General features: G+C 41.8%; 1 protein-coding gene across 3 annotated transcripts in view; it reads right to left on the bottom strand.

The window, feature by feature from the left end:
- CCDC93 (CCC complex scaffolding subunit CCDC93) overlaps positions 1 to 21,626 on the bottom strand; it is a 94,239-nt gene that overhangs the window by 55,810 nt on the left and 16,803 nt on the right. For all 3 annotated transcript variants that reach the window (XM_019022647.4, XM_019022648.4, XM_063694708.1), the window contains 5 exons: positions 21,354 to 21,410; positions 11,889 to 11,989; positions 3,913 to 3,949; positions 1,105 to 1,197; positions 767 to 817 (listed from right to left, as the gene is read on the bottom strand). In XM_019022647.4, coding sequence (XP_018878192.2) covers positions 767 to 817; positions 1,105 to 1,197; positions 3,913 to 3,949; positions 11,889 to 11,989; positions 21,354 to 21,410 — 339 coding nt within the window. The remainder of the gene's footprint in view (positions 1 to 766; positions 818 to 1,104; positions 1,198 to 3,912; positions 3,950 to 11,888; positions 11,990 to 21,353; positions 21,411 to 21,626) is intronic.

Genomic DNA, 21,626 nt, shown 5'->3' on the forward strand with positions numbered 1-21,626 from the left:
TTATGGTAAAACATAATATTCCCAGGGGAAATAATAATTTGGCTTTGCCACATATTACCAACAGAAAGGGAGAAAAGAAGCCTCAGGACAAACACGCAGTTACCTCCTGAGTCACTGAGCGGATGGTGCTAAATCCTCCTCGGACCCTGGGCACCCCTGGAAAATGGTCCTTCCCCTCTGTGTACCACCCCAAGGTCTCACCTCCTGAGAGTCACCAAACAGAGCCTGCAGGGGATTTGGCAGGCCTAGGACACAGGGAATAGAGAAAAGCATGGGAAAGGACAAAGAATCTCAGAACTCTAAAATATCTCTTTACTACCACAGGTCTTCCCAGGCCTCAAAAAGAATGATCCTTTCACATTGGCTATACCTTCTGGACAGGCTTTGAGCTCTGGAAAGACCAACTATAATTTCAAAATCCCGCTTCCTACCTAGATAGTGTAGGAAGAAAGCAGAAGACATGAGCTGCCTCAGCATGAGGCATAACTCACAGGTCAGCTCTAGCTCTTCCGCAGAGGCCCTGTGAACCTCCCAGCAGGAATATTCTGCTTTCACAAGGGTCCTTCAAGTCTCCCTCCTAGAGGTTCCCATGGGTGGCAGCACTAGGCATTAAAAACAGATTACCAAAAGGAACTCCCTGGGGAAGAGGAGGTACTGTGTGCTGGTGAGAGGCAGCTCTGGAGAAGGTGGGCTCTCTGGGAGAAGACCCCAGCAGAGCAGGGTGGTGCCAAGTCCCCATCCCCACACCTCCCCGACTCCCACTCACCTCCTCATTTGCCATAGCGGTCATCTTGGTCATCAGCGACTGAATACGCTGCTGAAAGAGGAATGGATGGGAGCAGCAGTGAGTGGTTCTGAACATGTAAGACAGAAGCAATATGCCTACATGGATCTTTGCGGTGATATCCAAGGGTGTCTTCCTTGATCTCGTCTTATGTGAGCCTCAAAGGCAGGTGATAAAATGAAACTGGAAGGTGTGAAAGACCTGCTCACAGCAGCTGGCTGTGGGAGGTGGTGGCCATTTGGGAATGCTAGGGATAAGAGTACAATTTCTCCCAAAATGACTAACACAGAAACCTCAGAGGGCCTACATGGACCACACACCTCTTCAGCTGCTCGAAGCTCATCTTCCTCGTGGGTGTCAGCTTTTTCTGTAGCTGACAGCCCTGCTGGAAGTGCCGTTTTCTTGTCCTCAGCCTGCAAGGGAAGATGTGAAAACAGCTGAGCACGGGAGATGGAGACTCAGTAGAGAAAGGACAATACTGACAAGAGGCATGAGTCTGTGAAAAAAACACAGACCTGCAGAGCAGCAGCACCCTGAGAGAGTGGATACTCCAAAGGCCTGAACCTCCACTAGAGTACAGGGTGGGCAGGTTAAGCTTCAGGAACTGGCAAATGCCTGTTTCCATGTCCCAGCTGCTCACTGATTAAATTCAGGCCACACACATTTGCCTGACTTACCCTTGCACTTTGACTGGGGCTTCCCCCTACTTTAACACTTTCAAGAGCAGATCACTACTAAAGGAGTGTTTCTTCAAACTGCCTGTTAAGACCAATTAGTGGGACATAAAAGTAATTTGGCAGGTACAACTAGCATCTGTATAAATTAACACAACAGAACATGCCAGAGTGCTTTGTAGTGAGGGGTTAAGTACTGCTTACTGAAACTTTTGTTTTAGGGGTATTAGTGTGTGTGTACTGAATCATGATGAAAAATTACACGTTTACTGCTCAGAGTAATCAAAACAGTTTGAATACCACTGGTCTGAAAGATGAAAACTGCCTTATCTAATGATCAAGCAGCATGCTCTGGACTCAGCCCCAGGCTCTAAATGAACCAGGTCAAACTCAAGGCACCCTGGATTAACTGCTGCCTCCTCAATCATGGGCTATAGGTTTTAATTCTATCTCTGCCATCCACCAGCTGGGTGACCTCAGGCTTACCTCTGATCCCTGCATGTTAAGGACTTCTAGGGTCAAAAGAGAGGTTTGGTCTCAAATGCCCTTCTTGGACCATCCCAACTCTAGGATGCTTTTCTATAACGAGTCTATCACTGCCCATGGGAACACTCCGAGCTCCTAACTGCTTGGACACATCTACAGGGGATGAGACTGCTAATTCAAATGTGCCGTCTGACATAAAAATAACAGGACAAGCACAATTTGAATACTATTTCAGGGACATCTCATGATTTTTCCAATCATAACCAAATTGCCCAGTCATATATAAAGACAATCTTTTCAGACTTAAATTACATATCAAATTAAATATACACATCAAACCCTTATTATATACCAGATAAAACATGATATACTCAAATCCAGAAAACACCCTGCTCTGTAGGAAATCATTATTCAGTTGACTAAAAAAACACAAATGGGGAAAAAATAATGAGAAAACTAAAAAAGAAGATATCATAATCAGTACATGACTAAGTACCAATAACTAATACTGATATTAATAATAATGTTTATTAAATGTTTACTATGTGTTGGATCATTCTAAGTCCTTTACATTTCAATCTTCACAATAATGCTGTGAGATAGGTACAATGACTGCCCCCATTTTACAGACGCTGTCAACTAATGTACAAAGAATCAGTAAATTATGCAGAGTCACTCAGTGAATAGAGGAGCTGGAATCCTAAACCAGCTAGTCTGGCTTTAGAACAGTGCTCCTAGTCACTGCTGGTGCCTGCAGTGACTGAGACAACAGTCACCACAGGAAGCAGAGGGGGAGCCTGGGGAGTGGGTACAATGGAGTGGGTGGCAGGGGAACAGCAGGGGGAGTGTGTCCTGTTCAAGAAATCTGGGGATCAGGTGGAGAATGAAAAGAGGTTAATAACCAATTTTTTTTTTTTTTTTTTTTTTTTTTTAAGACGGAGTCTCATACTGTCACCCAGGCTGGAGTGCAGTGGCGCGATCTTGGCTCACTGCAAGCTCCGCCTCCCGGGTTCACGCCATTCTCCTGCCTCAGCCTCCCGAGTAGCTGGGACTACAGGCACCCACCACCACTCCCGGAGAATGTTTTTTTGTATTTTTAGTAGAGACGGGGTTTCACCATGTTAGCCAGGATGGTCTCGATCTCCTGACAATAACTGAACTTTTTAAGAGGCCACTGACCACTATAGCTGACACTTTATTATTTAGAAAGCAGTGGCTATGAACACAGGTTTGATGTCAGACCTCTAGGTTCAGATTCTTACTAAGTTCACTTTAGAGCTATGTAACCTTGGACAAATCACTGAGCCTCTCTGAGCGTTAGCTTTCTGACCTAAAAAGCAGAAATAAATATCCTCCTCATAGAGTTGTTCAAGGCAGTAAGTGAAAACATACAGAGCCCTTAACATAGAGCCTGGAACACAGAGTTTAGCACCATAACATTTATGTACCTGTCCTGCTGCTGACAATGAAGCATCATTAATAAACACATAAATTAACAGAAATCTTTGGGCATCCTTTGTGAAGTTAGAAAAGCCATCCTGATTTACCTGGCTATTCCATGACTTGCTGTTTCAGCAGAGGGCAGGCCTGTAATTCACAGCTGTGCTCTACCTAACATCCTGTTCACATCTATTTAGAGTCTCACCTCAGATGAGGAGTGCTCTGGGAGCCCTGGCAGTGGACTTCATCTTCATACTGCAGAGCCACTAGACCCCAAGTGACTGACCCTGGGCCACAACTTTCAATCACCCCTCATTCCCAGCCCCAGGAGGAGACTGCTGCTTTGCTCCCCAATCTGTAGAGGTGGCTAGCTAGAAAAGCCAGGACGGAGATGCAGGGGCCAAAGGCAGCTCACACATCCCCGGGTTTCCCAAGAAGCTGCTGCCCAGCCTGTGAGTGTTAGTCAGAGGTGAAGGGAGTCACTTCCATCTCTCAAGTATTCTCTCTTATTATCAATGTTTTTCTTACCTTCTCCGTTTTGCTCTGGCGGCTAAATCCATATCTCCTGCAGGCCACAAAAAAGGAGTTTAATTACTACTTAAAAAATTACAATTCAGTGAAATGCATTTTGGTTGACTTTTTACATGAAAAACATCAAGAAAATTTATGCCATTTGGTGACTTGAGAAAATGTTACAAGTGCCTAAATTACAAACATATTCCACTGTCTTTTTAATAAAGGGCCAGCCACCCTACTTGCTATGCAAATACTATAATGTAAATTGGAACTCTCAGACAGTATAGAATGCAACATTTTCCTTAAGTGCAATTATGACTTTTTGAATCAGCAACTGCATTTCAGAGCCACAGTTTAAGCTAAAAGCCTTAAAAATATCTATATAAACAAATGTAAATGTGTTTCCTTAAGCCAAATATGCGCTTTAATGGCTACTTCCATAACTTAGAGTCTAGCACACTTTTTATTCCCAAACATAATCCAAGCATGATGCCAATAATGTGTACTCACTTCACACAACCTTAAATTAAAAAAAAACACAAAAACACAATTCCGTTTCAAGTAGTTTATTTTCTGGCTCTAATTAATCTATGTTTTTTTTAAAAAGCAAGTATAACAATGCAAAATCCATTCAACCCTCAACAAAAAGCAAAATGCAAACCACCCAACCTCATACACCTTTAAGTGATTTGTAAGAAAATAAAGTTAATGCAAACATTTAAGAAGAACAAATTGAGCCGGGCGCGCTGGCTCACGCCTGCAAAGTGCTGTAATCCCAGCACTTTGGGAGGCTGAGGCGGGCCTATCACCTGACGTCAGGAATTTGAGACTAGCCTGGCCAACATGGTGAAACCCTGTCTCTACTAAAAATACAAAAAGTAGCTGGGCATAGTGGCACACGCCTGTAGTCCCAGCTACTTGGGAGGCTGAAGCACCAGAATCACTTGAACCCAGGAGGCAGAGGTTGCAGTGAGCCGAGATCATAGCACTGGACTCCAGCCTGGGTGACAGAGCAAGACTCTGTCTCAAAAATAAATAAATGAAAATAAAGAACAAGTTTAAGGCTACTCTGTGCCTCACTTCTGGGTTGTGTGCTCACCTGGTCTTGGTCCTCCAACTTCACTCCCCACACTCTTCCTGCCCATTCCTTATCCAACTTCTGCATTGGCCTGATGCACATTTATCAATGGCAGGCCTCTTCCCTCAGAAGAAAACAGAACCTCCTCAGGAGCCTTATAAAGTCTCTCTTCCATGGCTCAGCCTAACAAGTGTTTCACCTCACCACCAGCAGCACCTTCTGTGTTCCTATTACACTTACTACCTGAACAGAGAGCTCTGCACAAACTAAGCTGTTCCCTTCTCGCCCCTGCTTCCCTACTCACCCTCCACTCCTCAGCTCTAAAGCTCCTCCCCTGTGAAGCATCCCCCATGCACATGTGCTCAGCCTGGCCTATCCATCCCTGCATCTGTTCATGCTCCTCTCACTTCCCAGATGGTGAATACATGCAACTGTTACTTATCTGTATCATTCTCCTGAGGGCAAAGATTCTACCTTTATATCTGGTTTTTCCAATATTCACTGAACAAACAAACTAAACATAAGTGAAAAAATGCAAAAATCAAGAAGCCAAAAGTATCATCTGACCTTGCAACAGATTGTCATATAACTGGGGAAACCAAAAAGTCACTGCTGGGCAGTATGCCCACCCTTTAGAAATAAACCTGTAAGTCCAAAGTGTGGCAGACCAAGGTTAGATTTTGGCTATCCACACGAGTTCTGTAAAGGACCTATGGCAGATTCCGTGGACTGGCTTAATATCTATTGCATCTTCTAGTACTGCCGAGGCTGGAAAAGAGACTATTTTCCATATTCCCTTGCACCTAGGGTTCTGAATACTATTAACGTTCCACCAATCAGATGCATTTGCTAGAGTTTTCAATATGGAACAGTTAAAGGAGGAAAGAGGGAAGCATAAAGGATCCATTGTGTTGGTGTGGATCACAGTAGAAACAGCCAGGTTCTGGGGCTAGCAGCTATCACAGTGGCTTCTTGGTTTTTCAGAGCTTCCTAATTTGACAGAAGCAGCGTGGTTTCCTTCCTTGTCAAGCCGCTAGAGCACCAGCTTCCCAATCCTACAGGCTGCTAGCTAGCTTCCCGATTTTGGAGGCAGAAGCAGCATCCTGGAGCTCCAGTTCTAATGTGAAGCTTGAGAGCTGACCCTGGCTCAGCCTAGTTCTCATCCAGCCCTGTAACCAATCCCTTCTGCTGAAACTAGTGGGAGGGTACTGTTTTTTCAACCAGGGAACCCTGAACAATACAAGGTCTTGCCCAAGTTTCCCACTCCTGTAGAAGTGTCCTTGCATCTTGAGTATTCATCTTTCCTTTTTTATGCCTTTAGTCTGTGGAGACTTTTAGGGCAGAAGACATAAGGCCCTTATCTAAGGCCCAGGGATTTCACGGATTTTCCAAATAAGGAAGTAAACAACCAAATCTGAGTGACTTGATTCCTAGGACGAATCTACTCCTCCTTAAAGACAGAGGCTCTGGGAAGACTCTTTTAAGTAAGCCCTCCAGATGTGAGCTTCTGTGACAGCCAACGCACTCATTGTATGGTGAACATAATTATCCCTCATGAGTAATCCGCTAAGCCTTTCTGTTGAGCCTCTGGAGAGGAAGAAATTTGCTTCATTCACTTTTAAAAAAATATTTTAAAAACTGACATAATTCATATAATATAAAATTCACCATTTTAAAGTGTATTGCTCACTGGATTTTAGTGTATTCACTATGTTGTGCAACCATCGCTATTATCGAAATCAAGAAAAGCTCCATCACCTCAAAAAGAAACTCTGTTACTATTAGCAGTTAATCACAATTCTTCCCTCTTCCCAGCCCTTGGCTACCACTGATCTACCTTCTGTCTCTATGGATTTGCTAATTCTGGAGATTTCATAGAAATGAAATCACTCAAAATGTGGCCTTTTGTGTCTGGCTTCTTTGACTCATGAGAATATTTTCAAAGTTCATCCAGGTTGAAGCATGAATCACTACTTAATTCCATTTTATGGCTGAATAATATCCCATTATATGAGCAAGCCACATTTTGTTTCATCAGCTGACAGACATCTGGGTTGTTTCTACTTTTTAGCAATTATGAATTGCTAAATTCATAATTGTGCAATATATTATGCAACATATTTACAGTGCTACTATAAATATTCATGTACAGCTTCATTCACTTCAATATCCCCATTGCCTGGCAGTTCAGTGCCCGGCACATAGTAGGTGCTCAATTAATGGTTGCTGCATGAATGAAGAGTCCACATGATTTTTCTAAAGGCCTCATCCATGTCACAAAGTAGTGAGATTTCCATGACAAAGCTCTGTCCTCAACTGCCTATTAACTACTGCCTCGCTTTCCTCTTTTCCTGTCAGCCCTGCCCGTTTCCCCCAAGTGACAGCTCTGATCCCAGTGCCGCATGCTTCCATTTGCTCCTGCATTCCTCTTCTTTAGCTCTGATTCTTGCTACCTACACTGTTAGCACCAAAGAGCTCCTCCCATCATCCAGTTCACTCCTTCATACCTTAGTCAGAGGACCCAGTCTTTAAATCAAGGATGTACATTTAGAACAGCACAGTACAAAAGAAATATAAAGGACACACATACAATTTTTTAATTAGTAGGTTAGTAGGTTCATATGCCAAAGTTATTCCAAAGATAAACATTTTCCATTAACTAAATCAAGCACAAATCTTAAAATTTAAATTTAACTTAATTAAAATCAAAATTCTGTTCCTGAGCCACACTAGTCGCATTTCAATTGCTCAATAGCCACATATGGATAGTGGCTACCATACTGGACACCACAATTCTAGAAAACAAACTAACTTTCAAGAACAATTACCTCAGGCCAAACTAAGATGGTTATCTATTTGGAATATAAAACAAAATAGGGACATAAAAAGCCCTAAATACCAAGGACTGTGAACTTTGTTCTTTATTCATTTGACAAGAACTTACTAAATATCTTTTATGAGCATGTCATAGGCCTTATCATCACAGGAGACACAAACAGGTTGGGAGAGGTATGTCGTATTTTATTTACTAACTACAGAATGCTGGAGTTAGCCTATTCCTTCGTATTCAAGGCCTAACTCTGAGTTGCCTAGAATGACTTCAAGAACTCAAAATTAGGCTTTGAATACTGAGGAATAGGCTAACTCCAGCATTCTGGTGGCTGTGCTCCAAACCTCCTCTTGCAAGTCAAATATATGGCACATAAAATGCATTTCCCCAGAGTAGCAGTTTCATAGCACGGTTAGGTGCTTAATTTAGCCTCTCAAAATTGACTGAACCCATAACAAAACTGAAATATTATAGGTGTGCAATTTTGTTTACATCCAAAATCAAAACTATAAGTCTTGTTTTCCTAACACCATTAACACTTAGAAAAATATACCCAAACCATGTTTTTAACAGATAAACAGTCCTTAGGGCCTTCAGCATGGTTGACAAGGTTCATAATTCACCTTTACTTAAGCAACTGAGAGTCAAAATAGGGGGAAGGAGATGGAATGCGGACTTAAAAGCCAAAGGGCACTGTGGGTGTAATGCTGATGAGTGACCTTCAACCCCAAGGAAGAAATACTGATTTCAGACCTTCTTGCTCTAGAAGTCAAAATACTTTCCCCCTGACAAGAGGTAAGATAAGGTAGAAAACAGAAACACTGGAAGAGAGATCTGGACTCCTAAAGCTGTGATGCCATACTGTAGTGGGGGGGTGGGTGAGGAAGTCAGGAATGCCGCAATGTTAAAGGGAAAGGGAAGACGGAGCAAAGTGAGTCCCAGGGCCAGCAGGCGGCCAGCCTTGTTTGACAGGGGCGGGGGAGAAAAGGCCAGAGGGTGAGACTTCCCATACACATGCTAGAGGGAGGGCTAGTGTGAAGGGTAATAAGTGAAGGAGTCCATGGGCTGTTGCCCCCAAATATGGCACCCTAATATGCTGAATAACTTGAATTAAAGGCACTTGAAGGTCACATGTTAGAACAGGGTTTTTTCTCTTATCTATATAAAGACTGGACCCGTTAAAGAAAACACAAGTGTCTTCCATCTACTCCCTGAAATCTCATTATCTACCACAGAGCAAGAGACTGAAAATTAAATACCACACCTAGAACCCAAACCATGGTCTGTTTCCCATCCCATTCAATTTCCAGAAAGTCATTTATTAACCATGGTCTGATTCATTTCCCCTAAACATCATTTACTACCCCTCCAATTGGCGTATTTCCCTATCTGCCTTCCCCTGTGAAGAAGGACATATAGGCATCTGGACATCACTGGGTTACTGGGTAGTCACACTTCTGTGGTTTTCCCCCCACACAATAATAAATGATGCATGCCATTTTCTCCTGTTAATCTGCCTTTTGTCAGTTCATTTTCAGTGAACCTTCAGAGGGTCAAGGGGAAGCTTCCCCTCTTCACTCATACATAAACACACAAGGACAAGGAGAACTGTAAGGGGAAAAGGTCATATCTGAGGGCATTTGAAAACTGAACTGTTGCTGCTAATAATGATGATTATAATAAGGAGAATGATGACAGCAGCCAATGGTTAACATTTACTGTTTTCTACATTGAACAAACTGCTCAAAATTATATATATATATACATTTATATATATATGTATTGTCATATAATCCTCATTTAATGGGAAAGATCTCCATGCAGTGGAGAATGCTGAACAGAACCTAGAGGAAACAGACTGCCAGAAAGGAAGGGAGAAGCCTTCCCAGGGAGGTGGAATAGAACACACACTTGTTGGGGCTGTACATTTTATCTGATTTGCTCTGTCAGTTTTAATAACCATTCTCTTCTTATTTAGTTTCAGACCAAAGAATAGACATGCCCAGTCTTCCTAAAACTCAGAGCCTAAAAATATACTCTCACTGAAGGCTCAAACAGTATTTGCAGACAATGATAATGACATGCTTTTGAAGTTCAAGGTACCTTAGTTGAAGTGCCAATCTGAGCCTCTTAATAGTTTATGACCTTAAGAAAGTCATTTTTTAACCTTTCTGAATGTTGTCATTATTAGTCTCAAAGAGGAGAATGAGCTAAATATACTATCAGAATGTCCTAAGTACCCACTACTCCACCTGCCACAAACTTACCCTCTCCTTGCCAAAAAAGCTAAAAAAACAAAATAACATCTCTCTCCCACGCAAAAAAAACCCCAAAACCAAAACCTTCAGGAAATGCCCACCCTAGCCGTAGAAATTAGCAGAAGTCAGCATGACCATACCAACAGGCACCAGGATTGGTATCAAGACACTGCTCTTTCTCACTCTCAGAGTTTGAGAAGAGTCAAGCAAAATCTGTCTTGCTTCCTTTCCTAAAGAGGCCAAGCCAGAGTCTCACCTCAAACTGCATCAATCACTCCTGACGACAGGCAGGGAGGTTCTGAACTTTCCCAGCCTTCAGATGGTGATACTAGCTACTATCTACAACATATATACAAAAGATCCCATTTGAACCTGAGAATTTCAGAACAAGAATATTGATCTAGAATTTTGTCAACATGGTCTCAGTGAGGTGGACAATTTACTGAATTTCTAACTCCTTTTCACCCTCAGGAAAATCCTATTTTCCATGATGATGGAAAAATGGATGCATAAATAATACAAACTCACAAAATCCACTACATTCTCCCAAGAACTTCTTCATTCTGGGACATGTGACACCCACAGAGATTGTCTCTCCAGCTCTGACTCTCCCAGAGCTGTGCAGCCTCACCTGCTCACTTACAGCTGGGCATGGCTAGACAGACTCTATCATGATTCCCAGGGCTGGCTTCCTGAGCACACAACCCGTCCACTAGCACAGGGCCCCATGCTTAGAAGAGTTCTCACTTGGCTGTTGTTGTTGTCTTTAAATCCTTAATAATTAATCATCATTAATAACTGCTAACAAGTTACTTGGCATTTTCACTACATAGCTAGTCCTGGTGATGCCTGACTTGGAGGAGGCATTCAATTCACAGCAGCAACTAGTGAACTGTGGGGGCAGCCATCACACGCAGCCTAGGGCCAGAACTACTTCAATTTCCTTTGAAACAGACTAATTTTTATTCTTAGGAAGAAAAAACAAAACAAAACAAAACAAAAAAACACAAGCAATTGCATGCACTTCCATTTGGAAACTAGAATAATTAAACCTAATTTCCTGCCGGTTCTCTCTGGTACCCTAGAGGGCAGGCAAAGCCATCAGATGCTCACTTAGGGAAACGCCAGTGGCAGTGCAGTTAGTTCCAGCCACCCTACAAGGCTTGGGCTGTGAGGCAGAGCAGCACACAGGAGCCTCTCCCAACACAAAGGAAGCACAAGGAGACTTACTCACATCAAGGAATCAGTTACCCTACGAAGAGAATGCGTGACATAAAAGAAGGTTAATACCCAGTGACAAACAAAAAATTCAATGGGGAGAAGCATGTCCTTGCACCTTTTTTTTAAGTAAAAACTAAGGACATAAAATAAGTTTTTTTTTGTTTTTTTTTAACTAGAGATGTTTTTAAGAAGTGACAAAACTACTTCTAAGTTCTTCATTTTCCTAGTTAGGACAATATTCACAGGAAATTGAAATTATTATTCTAACACTTAAAGTGAAATCACTGAAACTGTTTTCATTTACCTGAAGATTTTAACAAACAGGGGCATGCAGGACAGAGTACCTCAGCCTCTGTAAATGCCTGGAACACCCCAACTCCCAAAGGAAGGCAGAGCCAGGTGCACATTTCCAGAGAGGAATTACAAAGGATGCCCACAGAAACAGGTAATTCATTACCAGAGAAAAGTCCCTGATGTTGGAAATCTCATGGCTGAAGGCAGAAACTCAATCGGGTAGAAGCTAGTCAAGTTAATCCAAATGAAGCAACTTAAATTAGCTTTTCTTTTAAAAGAGACACCTAGACTGGGTCCCACTCATTACCTGCCATATTCCAAAAGCGTAGCATGGATTCGAGATTCTTCATCAAGTAGCTCCTCTGCTCCCTGGTGGCGTTTGTATTTCCGACGGGGCTTGTACACTTCCTAAGTGGATGAGACAGCCAAGTTACTGAGTGTGAGAAGGCTCTCCTCCTGAATTGGCTGCTGGATGCCTCCAGCCATGGGGTATATTCTCTTTTTTTTTTTTTTTTTTTTTTTTTTGAGACAGAGTCTCGCTCTGTCGCTCAGGCTGGAATGCAGTGGCGCGATCTCGGCTCACTGCCAACAGCTCTGCCTCTACCGTGGGGTATATTTTAAAATTATACACATGCATACATATATATCCTAAACGAAATAGGTGGCATGTAGTAAGTGGTCAATAAATGCAGGTCTTCAGCCCCAATGAAGTGGTCTGCCATGCTACCACAAATCAATGTCCTTCTTGACTGCTAAGCTGGCTGTCAAATAATACCCTAGTAATATCTGCTCAGGTCTCTGGGTGCAGGTAGGCAGCTGCTATGCCAGCAAGGTATTCGGGCTGCTTGTCCCCACATCTCTCTTCTTCCCTACTACCCGGGTTTACTGCATCTAATCATTACCTGGATATCACCACAAAAAGCATTACTACCAGGTTTTACCAGATACTGGCATTTTATTTTAATTGGAATTGTTCCCCATGGATAATTCTGGTTAACTTTATTATGTTACTTTAGTATACAGTTTCGAGCATACAGAAAAACATTCTTTCTGTAACGCATACGATATAATCTCAAACAATTTTGTGGAAAAGGAAATGGATCAGGGCCGGAGATGATGCTAAAGGTTGTTCTTAAAAATTCCTGCCACAAATATTCCCCAGTTTACCGCTGGTGTCTACACGAATAGGAAGCTATAAGTAACATAAAACAGACTTACAGGGAGATGCAAAATATAATCAACCTACATGCTGTCAGTTACTGTGCCTGGTTTAGCTTCCACTGAGCTCTACTATTACAGCTTGAGCTTAACTGCTATTGTACTTAGCTACAATTGAAAGAGTCAGTAACCCAAGGCAAGAAATTGGATTCTTCTATAAAAAAAAAAAAAAAAGGATTGACTCCAAAACAAGAGCATACTGACACCAACAGCTAAAAGGACCTTTTATTCTGCCAAACAATGACAATGTTGGCTTTTGTGAATTATTCCTTACATGTTAAAGTATAAATCTTCATATATATCTCACCTTTCTTTTACACTTTATAAACCACACTGTGAAGCAGAGACAGGGCACATACCATCAACCTCACTTTACTACTGAGGAAGCACACACTGAATAATTCGTCCAAGATCCCTGGGACACTATGCGGCCTAGCCCTAGGTAACCTGGTTTCTCATTTCAAGGCTTGTCCCTGACATTACCTTGCCCCAGGCTGCCACTCTAGCCACCCACCAGCCACTTCAGCTGGCCCTCTCACAAGACTCATTCTACAATCTGAAGCTAAGTAATGCAACCTAAATATCAGGGGTTTACAGGCCAACTATAAAGAGCTATTGCTAAGTCACCCTTTAAAGCAACAGGGTCAAGAATGCTGATGTCTAGCCCTATCTCTGCCACTAATCAGCTGCATGACCTTGAGAAAGGCAGTTCCCCTCAATGGGCCTCAGTTTCTGTATCTATAAAATGAAGTTGTACTAACAGATCTTGAAGGATGCTCCCAGGGTCTCTTCCTTTGTATTATTTTAATCCTGTAAAGATACTGACTTGGTAACGTAATTCCTTAAAAAATGTAGTCTGAGATTAATAAAAAATCTACCATGCTTTCCATGATGTGCTCTTAAAAAGGAATATAAAATCAATTTATCCTTCTGTCATTAATAGTGGTAGCAATTGTAATAGTTATCACTTATTGAATAGTAGGTATGTGCCAGGCACATTCTGCTGTATCTGTGCTGTCCATTTGATCCCCACATCTGAGTGTAGTTATCCTTGTTATCTTTCTATAGACGAACTTAGGCACAAAGAGGTTAAAAAACTTGCTGATGGTGAAAAAGGCAGTAAGCGATAAAAACAGGATGACTCCAGAACTGAGACACTTAAGCACTTTGCAAAATGTCTCATACCTGTACTTTCATCACCCTTTATCTAGGTTCTGATATACATATATATATCGGATATATATATATGATGTATGTATTTATTTTATTTTTTTGCAGATGCTAAAAGGCACACACACAGGGTTAAATATTAAGGTGACCCTTTTGTAAAGCAGAGAACTCTTACACTGTTGAGAGTCAGAGCTCTACTTTGCACGTCTGGGTTACAAGTCAGGTTCACCTGTCAGAGTAATTACTCTAAGTTCACATTCCTCAATGCAGGGAAGGGAGGTAGAACAGCACAGTACCATGGCAGTGTCTGCAGCAAATCCCTGATCGCTTCCCTCACAATTACCATAGACAACTTTTTTATTGAAATAATGGAGCAGGCAGTGAAACAGCCACCGCCAATCTGGCATTCTACACTCAAAAGCTCCTGTGGGCCAGCCCACGTCCAACTCAACAGGAAGCGATACTTTCCATTGACCTTAACAGTTCATCTTTGCAGCCCAAACCCAACTCCAACAGATCCATCTTACTTAGCCTATGTGACCCGTCAGTAATTCTGCCTTTCACCTAAAGGGACCCCATAGATGTTTTCACCACCAAGTGCAATGTCCTGAAAGATCTCATAAGAAAAAGTTACTATAAATGGAACAAATAAGTGCTTCTTAAAAATTCTCACAATAAAATAACAAAAATGAAGTGCCTGGGTATTGACTGAAAGAAACGATGAAAGATGGATGGATGGCAATCATTTCTGTAGAATTTCCTCCAGTGACACCCCTCACCCCTGTTCTTCCATTTTCTTTTACATGAGCTCTGCTATGTAAGTATATATCTTCTGCTCTTTGAGGTACAGCACAAGCCCCACCTCAGGTCTCCTTGAGTCTGCACTAAACAGTATGACTTGGTGGGTAAGAATAAGATCACTGGGTTATATAAATGAGCTAAAGATGGCTCCTGGGTTGTTTACTTCTTCACAGAAGACTGACACCCATTGGCTCAAAAGTTGATCAGCACAAACTCAAATTTTTACATATCAAAATGTTTTATACATAGCCTAAATAATCAGACTTTGTCATTTAGAGCCTGCCTACTTTGCAAACCCTTCAAAGCTGTTGGCATTTTCCAACCATAGATAGGATAAACCCTGTGGCTAGGTAGACTTCAAGCCACTGGGGCTCTTCATAGGTCTCTGACCACAGACTCCCCCCTGTGTGATGCTGAGCAACATCACCAAGACACATGAGCCTCCTCTATGATCTTGGGGAGTTCCTTTCCTCTCCTCCTACTCTGGATGCGGCCCTTGCATGCAAGCTTCTGGATGGTCTCATGGTATAAGGGACTCCTCTACCCTGCAAGCAAACCTGTCAAAGCATCACCCAAAGAAAGCTTATATATGCTACTGCCACCTTGCAGTCAGGTCGTTCTTCTTGATCAGCCCTCAAACTCCTCACTAGCTGGAATGTCACTACTGTTGCCTCAGCTCCTAGAACATGGTCTGGCATATAGTAAGTGTTCAATTAATATTACTGAATGAATACATGGAGTCAAACAAGCTAGAGTTTTAATGCTTGCTCCATTGCTTACTATATACCTCTCTGACTTGAGGCAAGTTACTTTAACCTCTGTGGTTTTCCATCTGTATATTAGGTATAAGCAGAGCTGTTATGAAAATAAACTAATCGGTATATTTAATAGTACCTGACATACAGTAAGGGCTAAGATATATACATATTTACGTGCATATGGATGTGTATTATTATTAACATTGCTTTACTTAGTTCACTACATTTATATTTTACAAGCTGAATGAAAAGGACTTCCTCACAGCAATCCCTATGGAAGAACACACTGGACTGGTAACTTTAAATGGCAGTCTCTTAGATGATCCGGTAAGTTCCACAGTGCACTTCTTTCCAACTAGTCTGGAAGCTCTAAGAAGTCTTTTCTCTGTCCCCTCTATTCTCATACAAAAGTCTAAACTACCAAAAAAATGCTGACAAATAGTAAATGAATGTATCTTTTGGGTCTGGGTAAAACTGTGTGGGCACCTGTTATTCAAGGTTAAGAGGGAGTAAAAGACCTCACTTCACAGGACAGACACTTCATGGCTATGGAGGGCTGACATCTCAGAGGAGGAAGCTGTGTCACAGCACACTACATGAGACAGAGGAGCCGATTATGATTATGATGTGAAAGTGGAAGGTGGTAGTTTCCATTCCTTATGTCCTTTGAAAATACCACCTCCTATTGGGCAGGCCTTCTACAAAGCAGCCAGCTATTCTGTGCAAAGGAGATAGGGAGAAGAAAGTAATGCACTTCAAAGAAGCAAGCAGGTACTGGGAATAATCTCCTGAAGGAAGAAAAATGAAGCCGAGACAAAAAGAGAACACGCCCATCATAAGCTCGGATTATAAAGTTCACAGCAGCCTTTCTGCCTGGCAATCTGGCAAGAAGTATTAAAAGCCTTAGGTATAATCTTGACCAATTCCACTTCATGGAATAAATCCTAAGTAAATAATTGGAAATAAAAGAATAAATTTAGCTATGAGGATGTCCTACATAATGGCCAAGTGAAGAAAAAAAAAAAAAAAACCAGAGATACAAACTATAGTTGAACTAGTTCCACATAATTAATAATCTACAGCCACTAAAAATGCTATGGAGGTATCTTTATTGGCATGGAAAGATATCCTCAATATACTACTGAGCAAAATGAGCAAGCAACAAATGAGCAAGCAACAAAACAGAATATATAGTACAATGCCTTTTTTTTTTTTTTGCAATCTCTGATTCTCCATACTGATATTCACAACTCTTTATTTCCCGCTTGCAATATCAGTGGTTATCCCTGGCTCGTGGCATCATGGGTGATTTAGTTTTTGTTTTTCTCCATTTCCTAATTTTTCATTCTTATTACAACAGCATTAGTACAAAAGAAAAAAAAAACTTTGAAAACAAAAAATCATGCACCAAAAAAATGAATGGGCCACATAACCAAGGATGAATGCAAAAAATTCAAACAGTCTTCTAAGGATGGCTAAAGACAATAAGCTAAAGATTTAATATTTAAATACTTTTATGTTATGTCTAAACAAGAATAAGTAAAAGCCTGTTGGTTGAGACACAAAGGCATCATGCTGATCAAAAAGATAACCACAGGACAGCTCCCACCTGGCATCCATTCTTTGGCTGGGCAATAGGTCTTCAGATGAGAAATCAGCCAATGTTCTCGTAAGGAACTGAAGAGGTGGTAGGAGAGGACCCAACCACTCTGTAGGCATTTGAGTCTCTGGGACCCAGAGAAGCAATATCCCAGAGCCCTGAAGTCAGTCAGCAATAGTACTGCAAAACTGGTGCTAGGAACATGTGGGAACGCAGAGACCAGGTGAAAAGCCGGAAAAGAGGAGGAGTCCGACACCTGCTGTGTTAGAGTCGGGTGTAATATCAAAATCTGGTTCCCTCTTCCCAGCTCTGCAGCTACACAGGGAATTTATTAACCTTTCTAAGCTTCCGTTTCCTGACTCGTAAAATGGAAATAATAACATATAACTCCTGGAGTGTTAACGAGGGATAAAGGAGCTGATGCTTGTTAAATGCCTATTGAGATGCCAAGCACGTGGTAAGCACTTAAATACACAGCAGCTCCACGCCTATTTTATAAAACGCTGGGTCTAAAAACTAGGCATCTATATGTCCGACCTTATTTTATTCCTTAATTTTCCATTCACAACTTAAAATTAAGGATTTCCTTTCCTTTATTAAAGGAGGGATTTTCCTTGAGGAGCGTGACAATAAATAAAGTTTTGAGCTGTTTAATTTTTTTGTACTAACTCACAAGAATAGGTCAGGGATATGCACCACAGCCCCAGAGTTTCTGACACCTTTTGGGACTCTCATTTCAAGTCAGCTAAAGAAGGGCTTGCAGAAGTGGTAGAAGGGAGGGAGGAAAGTTAACGGTGATAGAGCTCAGCTAAGAAACCTACGCAGACAGCTCCTGGAAGTGAGGGGTGTTTAAGCAGATGAGGAAAAGAAAAACCCAAAGGCAACCTTTAGCCATCCATGAAGATTCTTTATCATTCCTGCTGAAAATGTATTGCCAATCAACTGAGGATTAAGTTCACTCACAAAAAAGGAAATAAACTAAACAATACAAATTATAACCAGGGACTCACAATTTTTTTCCATTCCCCTTTTTATTTACTTTTTTGAGACAGGGTCTCACTCTGCCACCCAGGGTGGAGTATAGTGGCACAATCACAGCTCACTGCAGCCTCAACCTCCCCAGGCTCAGGTGATCCTCCCACCTTAGCCTCCTGAGGAGCTGAGACTACAGGTACATGCCATCATGCCTAGCTAATTTTAGTATTTTTTGTAGAGATGGGGTTTCACCACATTGGCCAGGCTGGTCTCGAACTCCTGGGCTCAAGCGATCTGCCCACCTCGGCCTCCCAAAGTGCTAGGATTACGGGCATGAACCACCAGGCCGGACACATTTTCCTTTATTCTGATACTATTTTCTCATCAGCTGCGAACAGCATTTTATCTAGAGGCTCACAGCAGCACAGTTACAAGACTGGGTTTGAGTCCTGCCTCTACCATCACCATTGTGACATTGGGCAACTTATATATAACCTACCTGTGTTTCAGTTTGCTGATTTATTAAAAAGCAACAACAAACTACTACTTCATGGGATTGTTGTGAGGACTAGATGAGTTAGAGATGAACACCCAGAACAATGTTTGGGCACTACGTAAATATCTGTCATTATCACATATTCCTTAATTCTCTGCAATCGCATTACCAAGCAGAAGTGGATTTAAAAAAAAAAACCTCCATTAAAAATGAGAAGAAAAAATAATGTGCCTCTAGGGGCTTTAACTAATCCATAGGCATAGAGATGCCAGGCTCAGTTTCATTACCAGGATGATTGACAGCTATGCTGGCTTTTGCTCTATGGCCGAAAACTGTACCATTTTCTCATTCTCTACCCACGGCTCAGAGTGAGATTTACACATGAAGATATTCAATTAAGCATTAAAAATTTTTAATGTTTGGGCCGGGCATGGTGGCTCACGCCTGTAATCCCAGCACTTTGGGAGGCCGAGGTGGGCAGACCACGAGGTCAGGAGATCGAGACCATCCTGGCTAACATGGTGAAACCCCATCTCTACTAAAAAAAAACAAAAAGTTAGCCGGGTCTGGTGGCGGGCGCCTGTAGTCCCAGCTACTCGGGAGGCTGAGGCAGGAGAATGGCGTGAACCCGGGAGGCAGAGGTTGCAGTGAGCCGAGACAGCGCCACTGCACTTCAGCCTGGGAGACAGCGAGACTCTGTCTCAAAAAAAAAAAAAAAAAATTTAATGTTTGAATGTGGCTTTTGTTACCAAAAAAAAAAAAAAACAAAAAACACCTTAATGTGTACTTACTGTTTTGAATAGGTAATACACAGAATTAGAATAAAATTCAAATAGTACAGAGATTATAGGAAAAAGATAATTTCCCCTTCTCTCCTGCTGCTGGCCTAGCAATTTCCTGCCTCAGAGGTAACATGATTATCACCTGGTTTTCATATCATTCCACAGATGAAGTAACATTTAAAACAGGGGAAAGCAATTATCATATCCAACTAACTGGTTACTATTTGTCATGAGAAATGTAGTTAGCAGGAATCTTTGTTGTGCTTTTGTTTTTGTTTTGAGATGGAGTCTTACTCTGTCGCCCAGTCTGGAGTGCAATGGCACGATCTTGGCTCACTGCTACCTCCGCCTTCTGGGTTCAAGCAATTCTCCTGCCTCAGCCTCCCAAGTAGCTAGGATTACAGGAGTGTACCACCACATCCAGCTAAATTTTGTATTTTTTGTAGAGATGGGGTTTCACCATGTTGGCCAGGCTGGTCTTGAACTCCTGACCTCGTGATCCACCCGTCTCAGCCTTCCAGTGTGCTGGGATTACAGGCGTAAGCCACTGTGCCAAGCCAGCAGGAATCTTTTAACAGAATACAAAAGGCCCTACATTGGTAAGTGAAAAAACCACAAAATTATCTTTAAAGTATGATTCCAATTCAGTTTAAAAATGCACAATAAAAACATGGAAGAAATATGTCCAAAAATTAAAAGCGGTTGCTTCCGCGTTGTGAAACTAAGGTGAAAAATCAACTTTAATTTAATTCCCCTACATCTATTAATCTTTTTAAAAACTTGAGGATGCTCTAAACTGAACACCTATTTCACAACCAGGAAAGAAAATTACTCTGAGGTCATATCATTTTTTCTTGTTATTGTTTAATACTGCCACCAAATCTGAAAACAGTATCTGGCTTTGAGTGTCACCTTCCTAAAGGTTTTCCACCTCTAACATTTCCAAAATGGAATTGAGAAAAAAAAGAAATTACAATCATAAAGTGATCAAGATTTTTTGTTTCATAGGAGATTTTCATGTCTTTCATTACCAAATGATTGTTCTTTTCAGAGTAATCACCTTGGTAGACCACACATTTATTTTTAAGATAAGCCAGTTTGGAATTCTTTTTCTGGAAAGACTCTGTAGGCAGTTCACAAAGCCACAAACACCAGGCAATGTCAATCTTTACAATGACACAAGGTATGTAACCCATGCCATCTGTATAAGAAGTACATCTGATATTTCATTTGGGTGGCATATTAATACAAGAAACTATGCAACTATGAAAACCAACTAGATGTATGACATAATTTAGATGAAGTAAAAAGCATGCAAAACAACACAACACATTATTTTCAGGAGAGACAGACTGTGCACACAGGCACCTAGGCTTCATTCCCTTCAGCTCAGGTAGGAAGGCTGGGGGTGGAGGGTACAGCTAACAAGGTTCCACAGCTCTGGCCCAGACTGTTTTGTAAAGGGTCAAAGGTTCCACTAACCCTCGTGCTGGCGAAGTTGGGACACATGTGCAGACTCATTGTGATTAAGACGTACTGTGAATGGGGACAAACGCCATCCCAGAGCTTCCTGCACACAGCTCAGAGGCTACTCTGTCTATGCAAAGCCATCAAGGGGGTGGGGGACAGAAACCTCAAGTTACCATCCCCATTCATCATCTGCTCTTCAGAGCTATTCAAAGTTTATACCTGCCATTGGGATAAACTAGGAAGGGCTCTGTGTTTGGCTATTCCTCCCTTAAAACTGGAAGTGAGGAGACAGAACAGTAGTGTGGCAGGTTCTCCCTGTGCATATTGGTGTCCTGGCCCTGAGCAGTAAAGCAGGCAGGGCTTCCCTCACACAGCCATCTGAGTCTAGCTCCTAAGCGATCCCCGTAGATGGAAGCCTCAGGAGCAGCGCTTTTGTGATTTAACAAAGGGCTATCTGAGGCTACGCAGGGCTCTGATAGAAGAACATGGCCAGGGGACTTACTGACAGGTCCACAACTGTCTTGATGGCCTTTTCTTTTCTCTTTATGAAGTCATCATCCTACAAGACAAAACAGAGCGATTAAACAAATCCCAAGGGAAAATTAAAACTCAAGTGGACCACTCAGATATCTGTCTTATAAATTGACTTCTCATCTCATCACTACTTTGCCTGAAGAAGTCTCAATTTTCGAACAAACTGTAATATATTCTCCATGGGAAAAGGCTACAAACCCTGCAGATGGCTCCAACATAGATCCCTACACAGCCAGTAAGA

This window comes from Gorilla gorilla, chromosome 11 (genome assembly GCF_029281585.2).
Source record: "Gorilla gorilla gorilla isolate KB3781 chromosome 11, NHGRI_mGorGor1-v2.1_pri, whole genome shotgun sequence".
In the NCBI taxonomy this organism is placed as follows: Eukaryota; Metazoa; Chordata; class Mammalia; order Primates; family Hominidae; genus Gorilla; species Gorilla gorilla.